Source organism: Xyrauchen texanus, chromosome 19, assembly GCF_025860055.1.
Source record: "Xyrauchen texanus isolate HMW12.3.18 chromosome 19, RBS_HiC_50CHRs, whole genome shotgun sequence".
In the NCBI taxonomy this organism is placed as follows: domain Eukaryota; kingdom Metazoa; phylum Chordata; class Actinopteri; order Cypriniformes; family Catostomidae; genus Xyrauchen; species Xyrauchen texanus.
In genome coordinates this window covers 13,158,122-13,177,525 of record NC_068294.1, presented here as the reverse complement: position 1 = coordinate 13,177,525, position 19,404 = coordinate 13,158,122, and the positions used below count along the sequence as shown (strand labels likewise).

Sequence of the window (19,404 nt, the reverse complement as noted above, 5' to 3'; positions counted from 1 at the left end):
CAGACACCCTCGCCTCGCTTCTCTCAGACATTTTCTCCGCCGCACATGAGATTCTCCGTCCGGTTGCATTTTTTTCTCAATACCGTAGATAAGCAAATGTACATGGTATGATAACGTCAATTTTCAAACCGTGGTATAACGAGAAACTGGTATGCCGCTGCAACCCTATTATCACATTGAAAATTAATTGGTTCATCCAAAAGCGAGTCTGTTCAGAGTGTGTATATGGAGTTAGGATGAAAATAAGGTACATTTCGAATTGTTCTGAGCCCAGTGCAGACAGACAGCACACTGGAGGTTAAGGCATTCACTAAATAGGGAGCAAGGGACCAAGGGAGCATCCTATATCTCTCAATGCAGCTAAGTGCATTCGCTCCAAACTTCCTATCAAAAGTTCAGTTTCAGGATGCAGATGATGTTTCAACCATGGGACATGGGACATTGGTAATCAGTACATAGATTCAGAATTGTATAATACTTCTTATAATAATTGTATCGCCTTCTTTCTAAAGTTAAGCCTTTTTTATCCATGAGTAATTCTGAGAGCGTAATCCATGCCTTTGTAACATCTTGGCTAGACTACTGTAACTCGCTGTATTACTGCGGCTGTCAGTCTTCCATTTCTCGTCTGCAGTTGGTACAAAATGCAGCAACTAGGCTTCTCAAAGGGTAACGCAAATATGACCATATTATGCCTATTCTAAGTTCTTTGCACATGCTCCCTGTCAAGTATAGGATTGACTTTAAAATCATAGTATTTGTCTACAAAACCCTCAATAATCTGGCTCCTCAATACTTAACAGATTTATTGCTCCCATACACTCCTTCTCGGTGATGCAGCCAGTCAGGATGCTCTCTACAGTGCTGGTGTAGAACCGTGTGAGGATGTGGTGGTTCATTCCAAACTTCCTCAGCCGTCTCAGGAAGAAGAGGCGCTGGTGAGCCTTCTTCACAACGGCCTCAGTGTGGATGGATCATGGGAGTTCCTCAGTAATGTGGACACCGAGGAACTTGAAGCTGCTGACTCTCTCCACCAGTGCTCCATTGATGGTGATGGGGCTGTGTTCTCCGTCTTTCTTCCTGAAGTCCACCACAAGCTCCTTGGTTTTACTGACGTTGAGGGAGAGGTTGTGCTACTGACACCAGCGTGTCAGAGTGTGCACCTCCTCTCTGTAGGCTTTTTCATCATTGTCAGTGATCAGACCTACCACCGTCGTATCGTCAGCAAACTTAATGATGGCATTGGAGCTATGTGTTGCCACACAGTCATGTGTGTATAGGGAATACAGGAGTGGGCTGAGAACACAGCCCTGTGGGGCTCCAGTGTTGAGGGTCAGTGATGAGGAGGTGTTGCTGCCCATTCTAACCACCTGACGTCTGCCTGACAGGAAGTCCAGGATCCAGCTGCACAGCGAGCTGTTTAAGCCCAGAGCCCGGAGTTTCTCATCAAGCTTGGAGGGTGTTGAATGCTGAGCTGTAGTCTACAAACAGCATTCTCACATATGTGTTCCTTTTTTCCAGGTGGGAGAGAGCAGTGTGTATTGTAGATGCAATGGCATCATCGGTGGAGCGGTTGTTGCGGTAGGCAAACTGCAATGGGTCCAAATAAAGTTGTTTATTTTGTTATTATTTTTTTGTCTTTGTCCTAATTTATTCCTTTTATTCACTGTACAGCACTTTGGTCAACCTCAGTTGTTTTTAAATGTGCTTTATAAATAAACATTGATTGATTGATTGATTTTAACATGGTTGGTAGTGAAGATGATGCTGGCCATTACTTAAAATCAGAATGAATTATGCTAATTTCAGATGCATTGTTTGTAACGCCTCAAAAACATGAATAACCAACACTCCTGTAACCATAAACAATTTATTAAAAAACGTTCTCTAGCTTGGTATAATTTCAAATGTGACAACTTAGTCCCACTGTCCACATATATTGCCATAATTTGTTTTGGAAAACTATTTGCTCCACAATTTATTTATTTATTTACTGCATATTTATCAGGTGCTAAAGAATGCTTTTGTGAAATGCAGCCCTGATCGATATATATCCGTCTATCATTATACCAAAAATAATGCATTATAAAATGGCATGTTTAATAGCATCTTAAAATATCCCACATTTACAGAGGAGGCGGCAGAAAGCAGAGCGACAACAAAGGATTGTTTTTCTTTGTTTTTCAGTTTTTATAACACTTTTTTATTCCTAATTTTGCAGTTGATCATGACAGAAACTGAAACAATGAAATGCACTCCCACCCCCTTTTAACATACAGATAGAGTTCTTCTTCAGAAAAATAAATTAACTGTATTGAAAGGTACAAGTTCACAGTAACTTTGGTTAAACACTTCATTACTTTGAGAACAATTAATCCATTGGTAGTTCAGATGAACAGGTAGATAGATAAATAAATATAATAAATAAATAAGTCATTGGTTAAATAAACAGGATTTCCATGATGATGTAAAAACTGGCATGGCACATACAAGTGTCATATATTAAACATTTACAAAACATTAATAAAGTTTCCCTGATAAATCAAAGTGCATATAGACGCAGTGCACATTAAGTCCATCTGAATGTTCCCCAGACATTGTACCCCCACAACAGCCAGCCAAGACGCAGTTAGGCCAGTGAAGTAACATGACAGTTACTCATAGTATATAAGATTAGCATTTTTTTCTTCTAAGTAAGGAGATAACAGTCATAAATGTTATTAAATACAGTAAACACCAATGTTTATTTACAGTATCCCACTGCAAGGTCTGGATTTTCCTAGAGTTGTCTCCACGGCTTTGAGCATGAAAATTCGGATAGCTCGCTACATAGTCACAACAAAAATGTGTTTCACGATACAATGACGAATCTGAAGTGATAAAGAGATGTCAAGTGTAGATTCCCATTAAAACACTCTCCATATACAATGGGTTAGCCACCATTTTTGGATGTGTATGATGATTGGTTGACTGGTTGGTTCCATTTCACGTTTTCACTTTCACAGATAAATGCCGATACATTCAAATGTAGCATAAGGCATTGTTCTTACGCTCTATGTTCCCCTCGAGAGAAAAAAAATAGTTTGGATGTGGATGAAGGTCCATGAGGTATATTTATGTGTCTTTCGTATGGCTACTGGTAACCATTGTAAAAATGCATGCTGGCATACATATACGCACGCACGCACACACACCCACGCACACACACACAAATGCATGACACACAAAAATTCACACTCTCATCACAGCGTTCAATGTGTGATGGATATGTAATATGCATAAAGTATAAGGTAACCCTCTCATTTGAGATGAATCAAACAAAAATTAAACCACTTCCCTCTGAAAAAAATGGAGAGGCAACTGGCTGAGCGAGTCCTGCATAATATAGAACTTACCCCTTTCCCCGAACACTTAACTTCTGTTATTAAATAGCAATAGTTTTGTATTTATGTAGAATCAATAAAAAAATACACGTAACAGTCAAGAATTAAAGCGATCAATAGCAGTCAAAAATGTTAGGCTAATAAGCTACAGCTTATTCATGGTAAAACAAATTATTATATTTCATATTATTGGTACCCATATAGATTTATAGTTATATATAAATACAAATATATTTATATGTCTGTTTAAAGTTTGCAAGCACAAATAAGCTGCATTTATTGAATTCGTTAACAGTCAAAGAGAGGATAGAGGATGAGGTGGTTATAGCATTCGTTCATGTGTAGTAAAGCGACCCTGTTTTATCAAGTTCCACCTCATGTTCACCATTGGCCACCAACGTGTATGATGGTGGTTCAACAGTACGTCCCATTTTTAACAGCTTATGTATCTTACGATCTTGTTTGTGAGTTTTAGTCACGCCAGTTTTCGAGAATGAACTAGGATGTGAAATGAGCACTTAGCAAAGATTTCCTCATTGTGACAAGTTCACATTCACAATAAAGCAGTAGTTTTTTTCTTCTTTTTTTTTTTGTCTTTTAGCCACTTTTCATTGGAATTTTTTAACCTTCGCACCTGCAGCTCAGGCTGCGCCTCAAAACAGTGGCTGCCTTAAGAGTGTGAGCCACATGGAAACGTCTTGCAGAGGGCAGTGATACACAACAACACTTTGTCCTGCGTAAACCTCAGCAATCCTCAGCTCCACAAGCTGCTTGACCAATCACAAATCCCCTCCTTTAACAAACAACCCCCAATTTTTTTAAATGTTTGTTTTGTCAACAATTTCTTACTGGCCAGCGTTCACAACACAGAGCTCCACAAAGGAGAGAGTTAGAGCAAGAGTTAGAGAGAGAGAAAGAGAGAGAGAGAGAAAGAGAGAGACAGAGAAACCTCCCCCTATCGGAAATGCCCCGTAAAAGAGGACCACCACCCAGGAAAGAGAAGCGTGCAAGCCTCGGAAGAGGGAGGCAGTCAGGGGAGTTTGCCTTGGAAAGCCAGGCAGAGTGAGAGAGGGAAGGTCCAGCTGAGAGAGGTGAGACAGCGCAGGGCGACAACATGGCTGGAGAGAGACGCTTTACTTGACATCCTCTGCACAGAGTATTTGGGGTCGTGACGCGACAGCCACTGTATCAGGAAATTACCATGCTTGTTGAAGTCAGAAGTGCTTCCTGTTGTGTGCAGGAAGAGGAGAGAGGAAGGAGAAAGTGAGGGAAATGGAGAGAGAGTGTAAGAGAAAGAGAAAATCAGCTAATAAATTAGTCTTTCATTACTGATGAAAACATGTTTTTAAAATGAATACAAGTAATAAAACCTATTATCGAATATGCTCAGCAGATCATTAGTAAATGTCCATTCAAATAATAAGTGACTGTGCTTTATAAATTTATATTTTCCCCAAAAATAAACATTCTCTCATTATTTACTCACCCTCATGCCATCCCAGATGTGTATGACTTTTTCTTCTGCTGAACAAAAATGAAGATTTTTAGAAGAATATTTCAGCTCTGTAGATCCATACAATGCAAGTGAATGGTGGCCAGAAATGTGATGTTCCAAAATAGCACATAAAGGTGGCATAAAAGTAATCCATATGACTCAAGTGGTTAAATCCATTACTTCAGAAGTGATATGATGGGTGTGGGTGAGAAACAGATCAATATTTTTTTTTTACTATAAATTGTCCCCCTTCCCAATATGTGGCAATATAGTAGAAAAATGGAATCACCAAAAACAAAAGAATGTGTAAGTGAAAGTGGAGATTTATAGTAAAATTATTTAAATATTGATCTGTTTCTCACCCACAGCAATCATATCAATTCTAATGTCATGTATTTAACCACTGGAGTTATATGGATTACTTTTATGCTGCATTTATGTGTTTTTGAAGCTTCAAAGTTCTGGCCACCATTCACTTGCACTGTATGGATCTGCAGATCTGAGATATTCTTCTAAAATCTTTGTTTCTGTTCAGCAGAAGAAAGAAAGTGATGAGGATTCATGAGGGTGAGTAAATTATGAGAGCATTTTCCTTTTTGGGTGAACCATCCCTTTAAACTGGTCTTGTTGAAAACTATTCATTTGTGCAGGTTACTCCAAAGGGGGGAAAAAAATCTTGAAAATATTTTATCAAAATGTAATAACTTGCTCTGCTACTTAAACGTCTTTCATTTTTTTGTGTGCCATTTTTGGTTGACAAATCCTTCTCATGCTGCTTACCAGGAATTAGAGTTATAGATTTATGCAAGTTGGAAATCCAACTTCAAGAAACTTTCTATTACAATTTTATTGCAAGTAAAAATTTAGAAATTCCAACTTTCCAAGTTGAATGGAATGCAGCATTACTGTCAACTTCACCCTCCAATCAATTCCCAATGGATACAGTCATGCCCTGTCTTATATTTTCTCTTGTTTAATGACCTGTTTCACTCTGAAATGTGTTGAAAATTTTATGTTGACTATAAAGACATGTACTGATCCGTTACTGATCTGTTACTGATCTGGCATTGTGGTTGTTATGACTTATTAAGAAAAGTTGTTGAAATATATGACCACAAAATGTATTTACTTGGGCAGTGATCCATTCTGCAGGGTCTGAATGCAGCTGGTTTAGAGTCCAGACAGAGTCCAATGGTGTTATCACGGGTGTGACAAAGCACCGGCCTCTCCTGAGTACCATTACCACATGATACAGAGCACTACAAAAGCACACACAGACATTACAGAACAGGTTTTGAAACTGGAAATTGTATTTACTGTGCTGCATATATATATATATATACACACACACACACACACACACACACATCATCCATTTACAATTAAAATATAGTTTGTTTTTGTCTAATACTGTAATGCATAACCCACAGATGTGAGCAGAATCTCAATAAAAGTGGTCTGCTTTTGAATCGTGTCACTGAATTGATAATGTAACTACTCTGGCAGAGAAATTCCATGACAGACATTTAAAAATACTACACTGCCCCAAATTCCAATATATATTTACAATATATTTAGCATTTATGTTTTTGAATTGGACTGCACAATGTGTATAGTATCATGTGCAATAACATTGTACAGTAAAACAGTAATTGTTATATGTGTTTTTTACATGTTACTTCCACAGATCTGAAAAAGGCTCAGTCAAGGGAATGATGAGGTTCTGGCAGCCCCATGATAATTATAAACTAGAGGAATATTCTAGGATACTGATCAAATATGGCATTATGTGTATGTTGCTCACAGTCTTTAAGCTTGCAATAAAAGAGATGTCAATTCAATGTCAATGCTGAAAAGATAAAGAATGAACATTGTTGCGATGAGGTAGTACCGGTACATGGAGGTTCTAATTTAATAAATGGTGGTAATTGGTCTGAAAATTTTTAGTACCACTGATATGGAGTATGTTCATGTTAAAAATGTAATGTAAAACTAATCCCACGCTATATAGTAAAGACAAAGCATGTTGTTGGTCTGTCACTTGTTTGTACCTGTGACCAGGGTCCCAGTCTCCACTCAGCAGGGCACAGGTTGCGATTGCATTCTCTGCGGGACTCTGGCCGATCATCGCTGCAGTAACGGCTGCGGATGGATTTGAACTTGCCGTCACCCAAAGGTTGGACGCAGCGCACTGAGCGAGTCTGAGTGCCCGTCTTCCCACAGGACTTACTGCATTCACCCCACTCTCCAGCAACCCAGCTACACACACACACACACACACACACACACACACACACACACACACACACACACACACACACACACACACACACACACACACACAGTCAACATACATAGAAAACACAGTCAGTTCATCCAGCAAAACAGGTGCTATGATGTCATATGTGACGCAAGGAACAAAAGAACATAATTTTGAGCTCCTGCAACATCTCCATATATTTTTGAGAAGCCTGTTGCTGACATCTACTGGATATAGATAATAATTGCAGAACATTGCAGTGTGCAGTCCAAGGTTAAATATTGTGCAGTGCCCAGAAATGCTTTATTGTTAAATCCACACCTTCATAAGCGATATGATAGGTGTGGGTAAGAAACAGATCAATATGTAAGTCTTTTTTTATTACTTAAGTTTCACTTCCACATTCTTCTTTTTTGTTTTTGGCAATTCACATTCTTTGTGCATATCGCCACCTACTGGTCGGAGCTACTCAAAGATGGAGATTTATGGAAAAAAGGACAAAATATAGACCTTCTTCACACTCCGTGTTTTAGAATGCTGAAGTTAACGACTGCAGGGTAAACTTCGACAGCAATGAATGGGAGATCACAGGAAATATTATTTTCACTTACACATTTTCTCTTAAAGCAAAAGAAAAAGTCCACTATTACATTTGAAAGACATTTTCCGAAGAAGAAATAAATAAAGAGAAGTGGATTAAGCAAGTCAGATGGGAGAAGATGCAAATTTACGGTCACTCTCTTAGCATGTGTAATTGAAACCCCCTTGAAGCTGTGGTAATATAGATTTTAAAATGAATTCCAGGTTAATATAACAATAAGCATAATGTTATAAACTTACCCTGTAAAAAAATTATCATATACATTTTTTTCTAGATTTATGCTGCTAAATAAGCCAGAATCGCGTCATCAAAGTCAGTGAAAAAGGTCTATTGATCTGTTTCTCACCCACACCTTTCATATCACTTCAGAAGACATGGATTAAACCACTAAAGTCACATGGATTACTTTTATGCTGGCTTTATGTGATTTTTGGAGCTTCACTGTTCTGGCCACCATTCACATGCATTGTATGGACCTACAGAGCTGAGATATTTTTATAAAAATCTTCATTTGTGTTATGCAGAAGAAAGAATTCCATACACATCTGGGATGGCAATGAGGGTGAGTAAATGATGAGAGAATTTTCATTTTTGGGTGAACTATCCTTTTAAGATAGCTCTGAATGGTATTTAATTCACATAGAATCATAGCCTTTTGATCTAAATCCTTAAAACGTAATTTTGTATTTATGTATTTATTTTTTTATTGGATGAATTGGAACATATAGTGGTGGGAACTTCTTTAATACTGTTTAAAAAGCTTCCAACATTCTAAAATGTGGTAAATCGTAATAATAATAATAATAATAATAATAAAAGATGAGTAGGTGTGACCAGTCTTTTTGGAAGTGTGCATTATTGGGAGATTTTAATTATTATTATTCTAGCCCTATAATTCAGTAAATAAAAGAAATAAAGAAATGTACTTATTTGACAAATTAACTAAGATTTAAAGGTGTACACAATTCAAAAGGTAATGTGTTACTTTACTCATTAGTTAAAAAAATCTCTTTAAAACTCTTATAACATAACACTTGGGAAACTAATGAAATGAAATAGAACGCATTTGCACACAGACTCACATGGGCTGAGCACACTCTCTCAGGTAACAGTCATGAAACAGTGGAGGAGGCTGCTTGATTTTCTCACAGAATCTGCGATGGACCATCCTCATCTCTGCGTTCTTACGGCAGCCGTAACGCGTCATCTGAATACCTGACCATAAGAAGATACAACATTTATCATGACTGAAATGCTCCTTGAAAACATGAAAAAAGAGAAATATAATCAAAATGACCAGAAAAGAAAACCTATATTGCATTTAAAACTATCCAAACTTACAGAAATGCCATAGACTTACATTAGATGAGAGCAAAAGCATGTCTAATAATATGGCAGATGGGAATTGATGCTAAGTCAGTAATATTTTAAAGCAGGGCTTGATGAAGGTTTATGTTAAATGTATGACTGAGAGGAAACTCATCTGACTGTATCTATAGTAAACTCCTCTTAAAATAAGAGATTGTGATGCCCCCTTGTGGGGTTACAGTGAACTACCTCCTCCACAGGTCTTGGAACAGGGAGTCCATCTCTTCACCACCCACGAATATGGCACAGCATTATCAGGGACCATGTTATTCTCATTGGCACCATCACTCAGTCTGTCACTATCAGTGATGTATTTGATCGACACCTTCACCTTGTCTGACCCATGCATTCGGATCTAGTACGCAAATAGATTTCAAGACAACCGATTATGACAGGTTAAAAGAGTGTATGTGCACCCATGTGTGTATGTATATTCTACAAGAGATTACCATGACAACCACGTCGTTTTTCAGGGGTCCGTTCGTTTGAATGGTGTCCTTGTTGTTTTTATTCTCATATTCCCATTCCAGACCTTTCTCTATGACAGAGCGTGTCTCTGGAAAGTCTCCATGTGCATTGAGAAAGAAGTCACCTGATGCTTTATTCCTGACAGCTATTCGGACAAAAGACAAAAGACAGGGAGAGAGCGGTTTAATTAAGAAATTAAGCAAAAACAGTGACTGCTTATGTTCCCAATCAGTTATCAATACCAATTGCATGTGTGAAAACCTCAAGAAAATCATCAGGTTTTACCCAAAATGTGTGTAGTCCCATTGAATTCCTGGATGAAGAGATGCCTCGCCCCTCTGGGAACCTCAAGCACTTTAATGACACCTAAACCAAATGCAGAACATTTGTTAATGATTAAAAATGCACAAACTTCACAGGACATATTCAGACTTTGGACATAAAACAGACACTTAAAGCTGAAGTATGTAATTTCTGTGACACTAACACCACCGAACGGAATTGCAAAAATAAACTGTTTTCATAACAGCTTTCTGAATACAGCCCTTGTCTGCAGTTTTCCAAACAGTCAGTCCTGCCTCCAACTCACGATATTGGTTGAGCAACGTTGTTGGGGCGGTTCCAAGGGGGTCGCTCTAAACAAACAAAGGAATTTTCATAGCAGCACAGAGACACAGTTATAGTTTTCGAAAAAATGTACCTATGAATGGCTTACTTAATAGTTGTGTCTGCATATTAAGCTAGGACAGAAAGAAGTATTTTAAAACTAAAAAAAGTTACATACTTCAGCTTTTAAATAGGAAGCACAGTTCAATGTGCAGAGTAAACTTTTATAACATACTGTAATTTTTTTTTATATTGTTCAGACTTGTGCTAGGTGCAAAGAAATCACAGCTCTGTTCCAAAACATAGTAAGCTGCCTTGCAATCTATTATAGGCAGTTGTCTTAAGGCAGCATCCTAACATTTTTTCATGGAAAGGTATGCAAAAACCATTCCTACTCCCTGAAATATATCACTGAAATAAGTGTCATGAGATATCTCACCGGTCTCTGTGACATCTGTAGACTTTGTAAACAGCAAACAAAAATGTGTCCGCAGACCGCAGTCTTTAACATTTTCTGCCTGTTAATCAATTTTGTGCATTCTAATAGTGTTGTCGTTGCAGTGAATAATTAAGGACTAATGCCATATTCTGATTTATAATTTGTCAGTTGAGGGCGCTACTGATGTGTTTGGCAACCGTGGAAACATGCTTTGTGTCGGTTTTAACGGTATCGTTGCGGTGTTTTGGAAAGAGGGGGGTGTAGCTAAATGAACGGCTCAGTTTCATGGACGATAGAATGGCTAAAATTACTTACAGAACCTTTAAATGGAACCTAATAAGTGACCGAATTGGAACTCTATTCTACTTGGAATAGAGTATGGCATTAGCATGATGCTAAGCTAATAACACCAACAACAGGGTTCCCACACTTTTGAGCAATTCATTTTCACGACTTTTCCTTGACTACATCAGTCATTTGTGATTAGTAGATATGGAAATGTAAAAACCATTCTGATTCAGACCGATTTGCTATTCGACTGAAAAGAATGATTCGCTTAACAAATGAAACATCACTATGGCTTGCAATAACTTGCAATGAAATTTTACAAAAATGCCCCACACAAATATTGGGTAATATGGAAACTTTTCATTTTGTAATGTACTGTATATACACTCACCTAAAGGATTATTAGGAACACCTGTTCAATTTCTCATTAATGCAATTATCTAATCAACCAATCACATGGCAGTTTCTTCAATACATTTAGGGGTGTGGTCCTGGTCAAGACAATCTCCTGAACTCCAAACTGAATGTCATAATGGGAAAGAAAGGTGATTTAAGCAATTTTGAGCGTGGCATGGTTGTTGGTGCAATCACACCCCCACCAATACTGTGAATCCCCCCCATCATGCATCTGTCCTTGTGTAAAGATTTTTATCAACGCTGAAAATAATTTCGTTGTATACAATTGCGTGGCTCAGATTCTGTGAAGTTCCCCCTCCGTTGAACGAGTTGGTATTGCCCAACTAAATGGCGGTGTCACATGGTACCCGTTACTTTTCTCAACGCTGGCCAGGATGCATGAACTCAGTCAATTATTATTTCTGGATGAGGATTTTTAAAAAGGCTTTTATAGATAATGCTGAGATTTTAATTCACAGGTATGAATCCTTGCAATTATCAGTTATTATTAAAAATATCTATTCAGTGTAAAATGTCTCCAAATGGATATAAAGCATTCTTATATTTAAATGCGGATGAATGGAGGATTCGGTTTTGAAGGATCAAGCGCCGTCCTGCAGGAATAAAACTTACAAGACAGTCAGTGGCTGACAACATGCAATTTCGGTCTGTAACCCACACAAAACTTTCCTATGAATTTAGAAAACATGAAATACATCACATGAGTCATATGTGAAGTCACTAAAGATATTAAAGGTGTCCACAGAAATGATCAGTTGTTTTTCATGGTGAGGAAAGCAGGTGAGCAGGTAAGAATTGTAATTTTCTGACAGGGTAATAACTGACAAAGGAATGCAAAAACTAAAGGGTATTTATACAAACAAGAGCTAATGAGGGAATGGAAAACAGGTGAGAACAATGAGGAGCAGATGGCTGTGAAGAGGGTAGTGCATACTGGGTAACGTAGTTCGGGGGTGCATACTGGGTAACGTAGCCCCCCCCCCCCTTTAAGGGGTGACTCCTGGCACCCCAAATATGGCTGAGGAGGGCAGGAAGATACAGGTGAGGAAGGGGACCCGGAAGATGACCAGGTGGCCAGGGAGGAGTCCCCAGGGTAAGGATTGGGTCTGGGGGGGGGTCGCCTCAGGGTAGAGACAGGGTCAGGAGGTCTGGGAGGCGGCCTCAGGGCTGGGATAGAGTCGGGAGACCTGGGAGTTGGCCACAGGGCCAGGACTGTGTCAGGAGGCCTGGTAGGCGGCCACAGGGCCGGGACATGGTCAGGAGGCCTGAGAGGCAGCCACAGGGCTGGGACATGGTCAGAAGCCTGGGATGTGGCCACAGGGCCGGGACTGGGTCAGGAGACCTGGGAGGCGTCCACAGGGCCAAAGGCATTGGCACTTGGACGGTTGAAGCCACAGGCATTGGCGCTGGGACGGTTGAGGCCACAGGCATTGGCGCTAGGATGGTTGAGGCCACAGGCATTGGCTCTGGGACGGTTTAGGCCACAGGCATTGGCTCTGGGACGGTTGAGGCCACAGGCATGGGCGCTGGCTCGTTGGCTGTGGAAGGCTTGGAGCAAGGAGCAATGGAATGCTTGGAGCAAGGAGCAGAAGATGCAGGTTTTGGCCCGGAGTTCCTGCCATAATCCACTGTGTAATGGCAACCGCAAAGTTTCAGAGCCTTCTCTACTTACTCACAGAGGGTCCAGTGAGGATCAGCCAGAGGCATCAGTTACTTCACTGCACTATTCAGACAGGTCTGGAACAAAACCACCAGAGAGTGGTCTGGATAGTGCACTAAATTCGCTAATTCTAAGAACTCACGGATATGATCCTCAACTGGTCGATACCCTTGCTTGAGTAGCAGAATTCGGACAGCCACTAGATCCATGTGGGTCAGTTCTTCTGTCACGAGTCTTTGCTGAGATGAGATGGGAGATGTAGGATCTATTTGCAGGCTTTAATAAAAATTTTGTCAGTGAAACAAGCAAACGGGAACTCAAACAACAACAAACAAGAACTGAAAAAATTATGAAAAAACTAAAGGGTATTTATACAAACTAATGAGCTAATGAGGGAATGGAAAACAGGTGCGAACAACGAGGAACAGATGGCAGTGAAGAGGGCAGTGCATACTGGGTAACATAATTTGGGGGAAACACTTCAAAATAAGAGTCCAAGGGAAACGCGACATAGACAGATTGTGACAAATAAACTGTAGCGTTTGTTATGAAACAACTGTCTAAACATGTTTAAAAACTTTTACATTCCTTTTATATTATTTTAATATGTTCCTTGAGGTTCATTTATAATATTAGTAACATTTTTGTCATATATTTGTAAAACATGATCATCATTCTGACCCTCTGTCAGAAACGCTCAGTTTCTCCTTTAAGAGTTGACAGTAAATGATTGGCTCCCTGTTCTTGACTCTACTGCACTCTCTCTACCTGACATATCATTGCTCACTGCCACTGGAGGCTACGTAAGTGATTAAAGATAAAGTGGGAGCTGATGTGTTTTTGCAGAGGTGGTTAGACGCAAATGTCTAACACAGTGTGACATCACAATACGGAGAAGTGTAATTTTGTCGTTTGACCTCCATATTCCCTTTAAACTAGAATATTCTCACTATATTTCAAAGGGGTTGCGTCAGTTTTGTGGGATGTGCCGTTATATCGAGGTAAGTCTGTTTGATGTTCGCACACTTCAGAGTACGATAAGATAGAACAGAGCAGATCATTCATGTGATGGCTTGCGCCACATTCTCACGAAAAGCAGGCTTCGATCGCATCACGAAAATAACACATTTAAATTTAGCGCATATAAAATGTTGAATGCAAGATAATCAAAAAATGTGTGTCTGGCCAAAACATTTTCAGTGGAGGGAGAACCATGGCATTGTTCTTTCCCTGCTGTCCGGGACCATATTCGAACGGACCAGAGAGCCACCAGTTGAGAAACACTGCATTATAGTATTGCATTCTCTGTGATATGTGCTATGTTGTCTTATAAATTGTCCAAAGGAAGACATCTTGAAGGCAGCATAATCACTCTACTTACCTTTTGAAACAGCCATTTGCATAACGAGTGCATCTATGTCGCTTTATAATGTTGCCTATGTAGGCAGCTCACCAGGGTTTGGAACAGAGCCTGCATATGTGCTGTTGGAGATGTACCTTTTTTCTCTGCAAAGGTGAAGTTAAACTTGTGAGTCTTGCACTTGGTTCCGTCTCCCCCACAGATGCCACACTTATCTTCCTGTAGACCTGATCCAACCACATTATCACAGCCCACTTTCTAAATGGAGAGAGACACAATCAGCGACAGGCAGTGTTTGTTAAATTATCTTCTTCAGATAATTAATTACTTCACTAAAATTTGTATCTAATCAGATTATGGAAAAAGTAATTGTGGCAGGGCGGAGGGCAGGGCCGGGTCTGATTCTACACACCCGGTCCCTTATCAGGCTAATCAAGCCTCCGAGAGGGATAAAGCCCGACTGCGGAGGATGATGCGGGAGAGAGAGTTTGTTTACGGACATGTCCATCATGTGTGTTTGTGTATTTGTCTTTTGTTTAAGTTAAGCATTAAAATATTATTTATATTGACAAGCCGGTTCTCGCCTCCTCCATTCCATTGAACTGCTTTACAGTAATCTCGTTGCTAATTATCGATCGCCAAACACTTTTTAGTATTAGATCGGCTTTGGATAATACGCCGATCTATATTGGGAACGGGGGTGGAACAAACAATTCACCCCCCCCCCCCACCATTCCTCTGTGGATTACCTGCCTATCTCTGCCGAACCCCATGCTGTCTCAAGAGGAAAAAGCGGTTCAGACGCCATGGCAAACGAGGTGGTCTGTTAGTAAAAATTAAAACTTTGATGACCCTGTTCCTGAATGCCGATCCTCGCTGGATTTTTGGAGATCTTGGCGTGGATTGCCGTCGGTACGCGCTTAGACGGTTTAGGGATCCTGCGTATAGGTGGTTGGTACCTGTGACTGATGTGGATGTGGATAAAGAGCCTCCGGTCAGAATTTATCCTGCATCCCGTTTTAAAAGGGGTGTGGACGCAACTCTCCATCGGTCTTTGGCCCGTGAATCGCAGTCATTGAAAGACTCAACTCCAGTGAGGTTAGCCTTGGTGAATGCTAGATCACTAGCTAACAAATCCTTCATTTTGAATGACTTTTTTACATCCAAGGACTTGGACATGTTGTGTGTGACTGAGACCTGGATCGGTGTTGGTGAGTCAAGTGTTTTTTCTGAAGTTTTACCTCTGAACTGTACCTATTTTAACTCTCCACGGCTCACGGGACGAGGAGGCGGAGTAGCAACTATTTTTAAAGAACATTTAAATTGTAGGCGTCTGCCATCTTCCTCCTATTCCAGTTTTGAACTAAGTGTTTTTGAATTAAGTCTGAGTTATCCTGTGTTATGCACTGTTGTTTATCGTCCACCCAAATATAACAAGGACTTTATTGATGATTTTTTAGCTGGAATCATGACTAAACATGACTTTAATATCCATGTGTGCTGTCCCGCCAGGCCTTTGGCCACAGCTTTTTTAAATCTTGTCGAGTCCTTTAACTTAACCCAGTTTGTTGTTAGTCCCACACATACATGTGGTCACACACTGGATTTGGTTTTGACATATGGCTTGCCTATTAGTAACATCGAAGTCTGTGATGCCAGTTTTTCTGATCATTTGCCTGTTTTATTTGAAATATGTTTTTCTCGTGATTCCAAAGTGACTGTTCCACAACGTCGCTGTCGGGCGATTAACCCTTCAACTACTCAATTATTTTCTGAAGCTTTTAATGCAAATGAAGTTGATTATTCAATGCCCGCATGTGGGCTTAATACCGAAGAACTAACTACATCGTTTTTTTTTAACTTGTCAAAATATTTTGGATACAGTTGCCCCTTTCAGGACGATTCGTGAAAAAATTAGAGTTCAACCGTGGCTGAATGCTACTACTCGAGCCATAAGGCTGGAATGCAGAAGGGCGGAACGCCGCTGGAAGAAGGATAAATTACAGATCTCATTTGATATTTTACAGTACAATTTGTCTAAATATCAAAAAACTGTTAGATTAGAGAAATCAAAGTATCTCTCTAATGTTATCTGTAACAATTCCCATAAGCCAGCTGTGCTGTTCAGTACTATTAATGCTATTCTGAACACTCCCCAAGCTACTTGTTTAGAGCCTTCTGCCGTGTTGGGTGAACATTTTTTACACTTTTTTATTGATAAGATTGAGGCTATTAGATCTAATATATCCCCCCCTTTGACTTTTTTATCCATTTCCTCTGAGCGCACTGCTGTTCTTGATCAGTTTGTGCCGGTGTCTCTTGTCTCTCTGAGGGAGTTTTTTGTTGAAATGAAATTATCCTCATGTTGCATGGATATTGTTCCTCCACGTCTTCTAAATGACTCACTTGATGCTATTGGTCCTACTGTACTTGCGATTATTAATAGCAGCCTGGCCTCGGGAGTCGTACCTAAGTCTTTTAAACATGCATTAGTGGAACCAGTAATCAAGATATCTAACCTGGATCCCACAGTCTTTGCTAATTTTAGACCTATCTCGAAACTTTCGTTTCTGTCTAAATTACTGGAGAAGGTTGTATTTGGACAATTGAATGCATTCCTAGATCTACATGGTATCCATGAAGTGTTTCAGTCTGGTTTTAAGTCCCAGCATAGTACGGAAACTGCACTGTTGAAGGTTTCTAACGATTTGTCACTTACTACTGACTCGGGGAACTGTGCGATTCTAATTTTACTGGATCTGTCCGCTGCATTTGATACCATAGACCATAAGACCATGGTTACACGCTTAGAAAAATGTGTTGGTATTGAGGGTACTGCGTTGGCAAGGTTTAAATCATATTTGTCTGAAAGAACTATCTCAGTTCGCCTTGGAGAATTTGTCTCCTCAACGGCTTCTTTTACGTTTGGGGTCCCCCAGGGCTCCATTTTGGGGCCTATTTTGTTTGCCTTGTATTTGCTCCCTCTGGGACACATTTTCAGGAAGTTTGGCATCTCTTTTCATTGTTATGCAGATGACACGCAAATTTATCTGCCTTTGAAAAGGAGAGACACTCATACGCGCCTTTAATACAGTGTCTTGAGGAAATTAAGGCCTGGATGGCACTGAATTTCCTAAGTTTTAATGAAAGAAAAACAGAAGTCATGCTGTTCACGCCGGGTGGCACTTATGAATCCTTACAGGTGGATCTTGGGGAATTGAATCCACTAGTGAAACCATATGTTAAGAATTTGGGTGTGATTATGGACTGTGACTTTAAATTGGATAAACAGATTAACTTAGTAGTTAAGTCTAGTTTTTTCCAATTGAGACAACTCACCAAGGTTAAATCTTTTCTGTCTTTTATAGACTTTCAAAGATTGCTTCATATATTTATCTCATCGCGTCTGGACTATTGTAATGGCCTCTATGTAGGCATTAGTCAGGCCTCTCTCTCCAGACTGCAGAGGGTCCAGAATGCAGCAGCTCGCCTGTTGACGGGTACACGAAAGCGGGAACACATTACCCCTATTCTCTCCTCTCTTCACTGGTTGCCTGTCCATTTTAGGATTAATTTTAAGATTTTGATGTTTGTTTTCAAATCTCTTTATGGTCTTGCACCAAAGTATCTGTCTGAACTGATGAAGCAGTATGCGCCGCCAAGAGAGCTTAGGTCTGCTGACCAATTGCTTTTTGTTGTCCCTCGGGTTAAGCTGAAGAGCAGGGGCGAAAGAGCATTTGCAGTAGCTGGACCAAAGCTTTGGAACAATTTGCCCTTGTACATCAGACAGGCTCAGACACTTGCTGCTTTTAAATCTAGTCTTAAAACCTATTATTATAGTTTGGCATTTGACGCTATGTGAGAGTTGTTTTATTGCTTTTGTTTAATTGTTTTTATTTTTTGTGTCATTGATCGTTTGTAGCAGTAATATAGGATTTAAGTGTACAGCACTTTGTCAAACACTTGCTGTTTTAAAAGTGCTTTATAAATAAACTTTGACTTTGAATTACTTTAATTTCAAGTTACTTTCTAAAATCATACAAACACTTTCAAACTAGGGGGCTAATCGCTTTGATAGTAAACCATTTAGTGTGTTTGAATGATTGTGATTGTAATTTAAGGTCAGTAACCGCAATCTGGTTACAAGAATTAAAAATGTTATGTAATACACTACTTAAAACAGTAATTAATCATTTTTGTACATTTTCATACATCCAACACTAGCAGGCAACTAAACACAGTCATTTACAAAAGATACAGACAGTTATTCACCTCACAGTCTCCATAGACGCAGACGCTGTAGGGGTCTTTGTAGGAGCATCGTGTTCCAGGTTCCACCAGAGTCTGCATGTTCACCACAGCTCGCGTCTCTTTGGATTGACAGTACAATTTGCAGCGTTGCTTAGCTATGGAAAATTAGACAAGGGAAGTCCATGAGTGATGGAACGAGAGCAACATCATGTGCATATTGAGAAGGATTGAGAAAAATGTCTTCTAAGAAAAGAAGAAAAAAAAACCAGTGAGAGTACCTTCAATGTTCTATTGACTCATTGTGTAAGACAAAATCCCAGCATGTGTGTGTGCAATCCCAAAACTGCCTTGAAGGATACCTATATTCTAGAAGGTGATTATAATGATCCAGCTCAGTTTCCATTAAGAGCAAAATAATGTGATGAAGCAATGTAAAAGCATATAATTGCATTCTAGGTTAAAATGAAACAAGGCTATTTTTCCCCACCAAAAAATAAAACCCACACAAATTGAGGCTGAGAAAACGTCTCTTGAATATTACGTACGATTAGTCATAAAAGGATTAAAGTGAGCTTTACTGTGGATGTGTCTGTGTTGATCATAAATGTCCATAGCGCTAATGACTCTGGAGGGATTATATGTGCTACACTCAAATGTGTTTGATGATGTCACGAATGGTGTGGCAGTACACGTGTTGAATGAAATCATGTGTGTGCTCACAAGGCGAGTAAGAGTAGTTGTGTGGAGAGACAGATTACATCAGGCCGGTTATACCCCAACTAACAAATTGAGCTCCATTATGCTGGAA

At 39.6% G+C, this 19,404-nt stretch overlaps 1 protein-coding gene across 2 annotated transcripts in view; it reads right to left on the bottom strand.

The window, feature by feature from the left end:
- Window positions 1-19,404, bottom strand: part of LOC127660198 (A disintegrin and metalloproteinase with thrombospondin motifs 2-like) — a 257,731-nt gene that overhangs the window by 18,161 nt on the left and 220,166 nt on the right. Inside the window, exons 13-21 of one of the 2 annotated variants that reach the window (XM_052150320.1) lie at window positions 18,618-18,751; window positions 14,483-14,603; window positions 9,861-9,941; window positions 9,557-9,720; window positions 9,297-9,462; window positions 8,822-8,954; window positions 6,930-7,137; window positions 6,008-6,137; window positions 4,521-4,610 (exon numbers count right to left, since the gene is read on the bottom strand). In XM_052150320.1, coding sequence (XP_052006280.1) covers window positions 4,521-4,610; window positions 6,008-6,137; window positions 6,930-7,137; window positions 8,822-8,954; window positions 9,297-9,462; window positions 9,557-9,720; window positions 9,861-9,941; window positions 14,483-14,603; window positions 18,618-18,751 — 1,227 coding nt within the window. The remainder of the gene's footprint in view (window positions 1-4,520; window positions 4,611-6,007; window positions 6,138-6,929; window positions 7,138-8,821; window positions 8,955-9,296; window positions 9,463-9,556; window positions 9,721-9,860; window positions 9,942-14,482; window positions 14,604-18,617; window positions 18,752-19,404) is intronic. The other variant, XM_052150321.1, reaches the window with a different exon arrangement.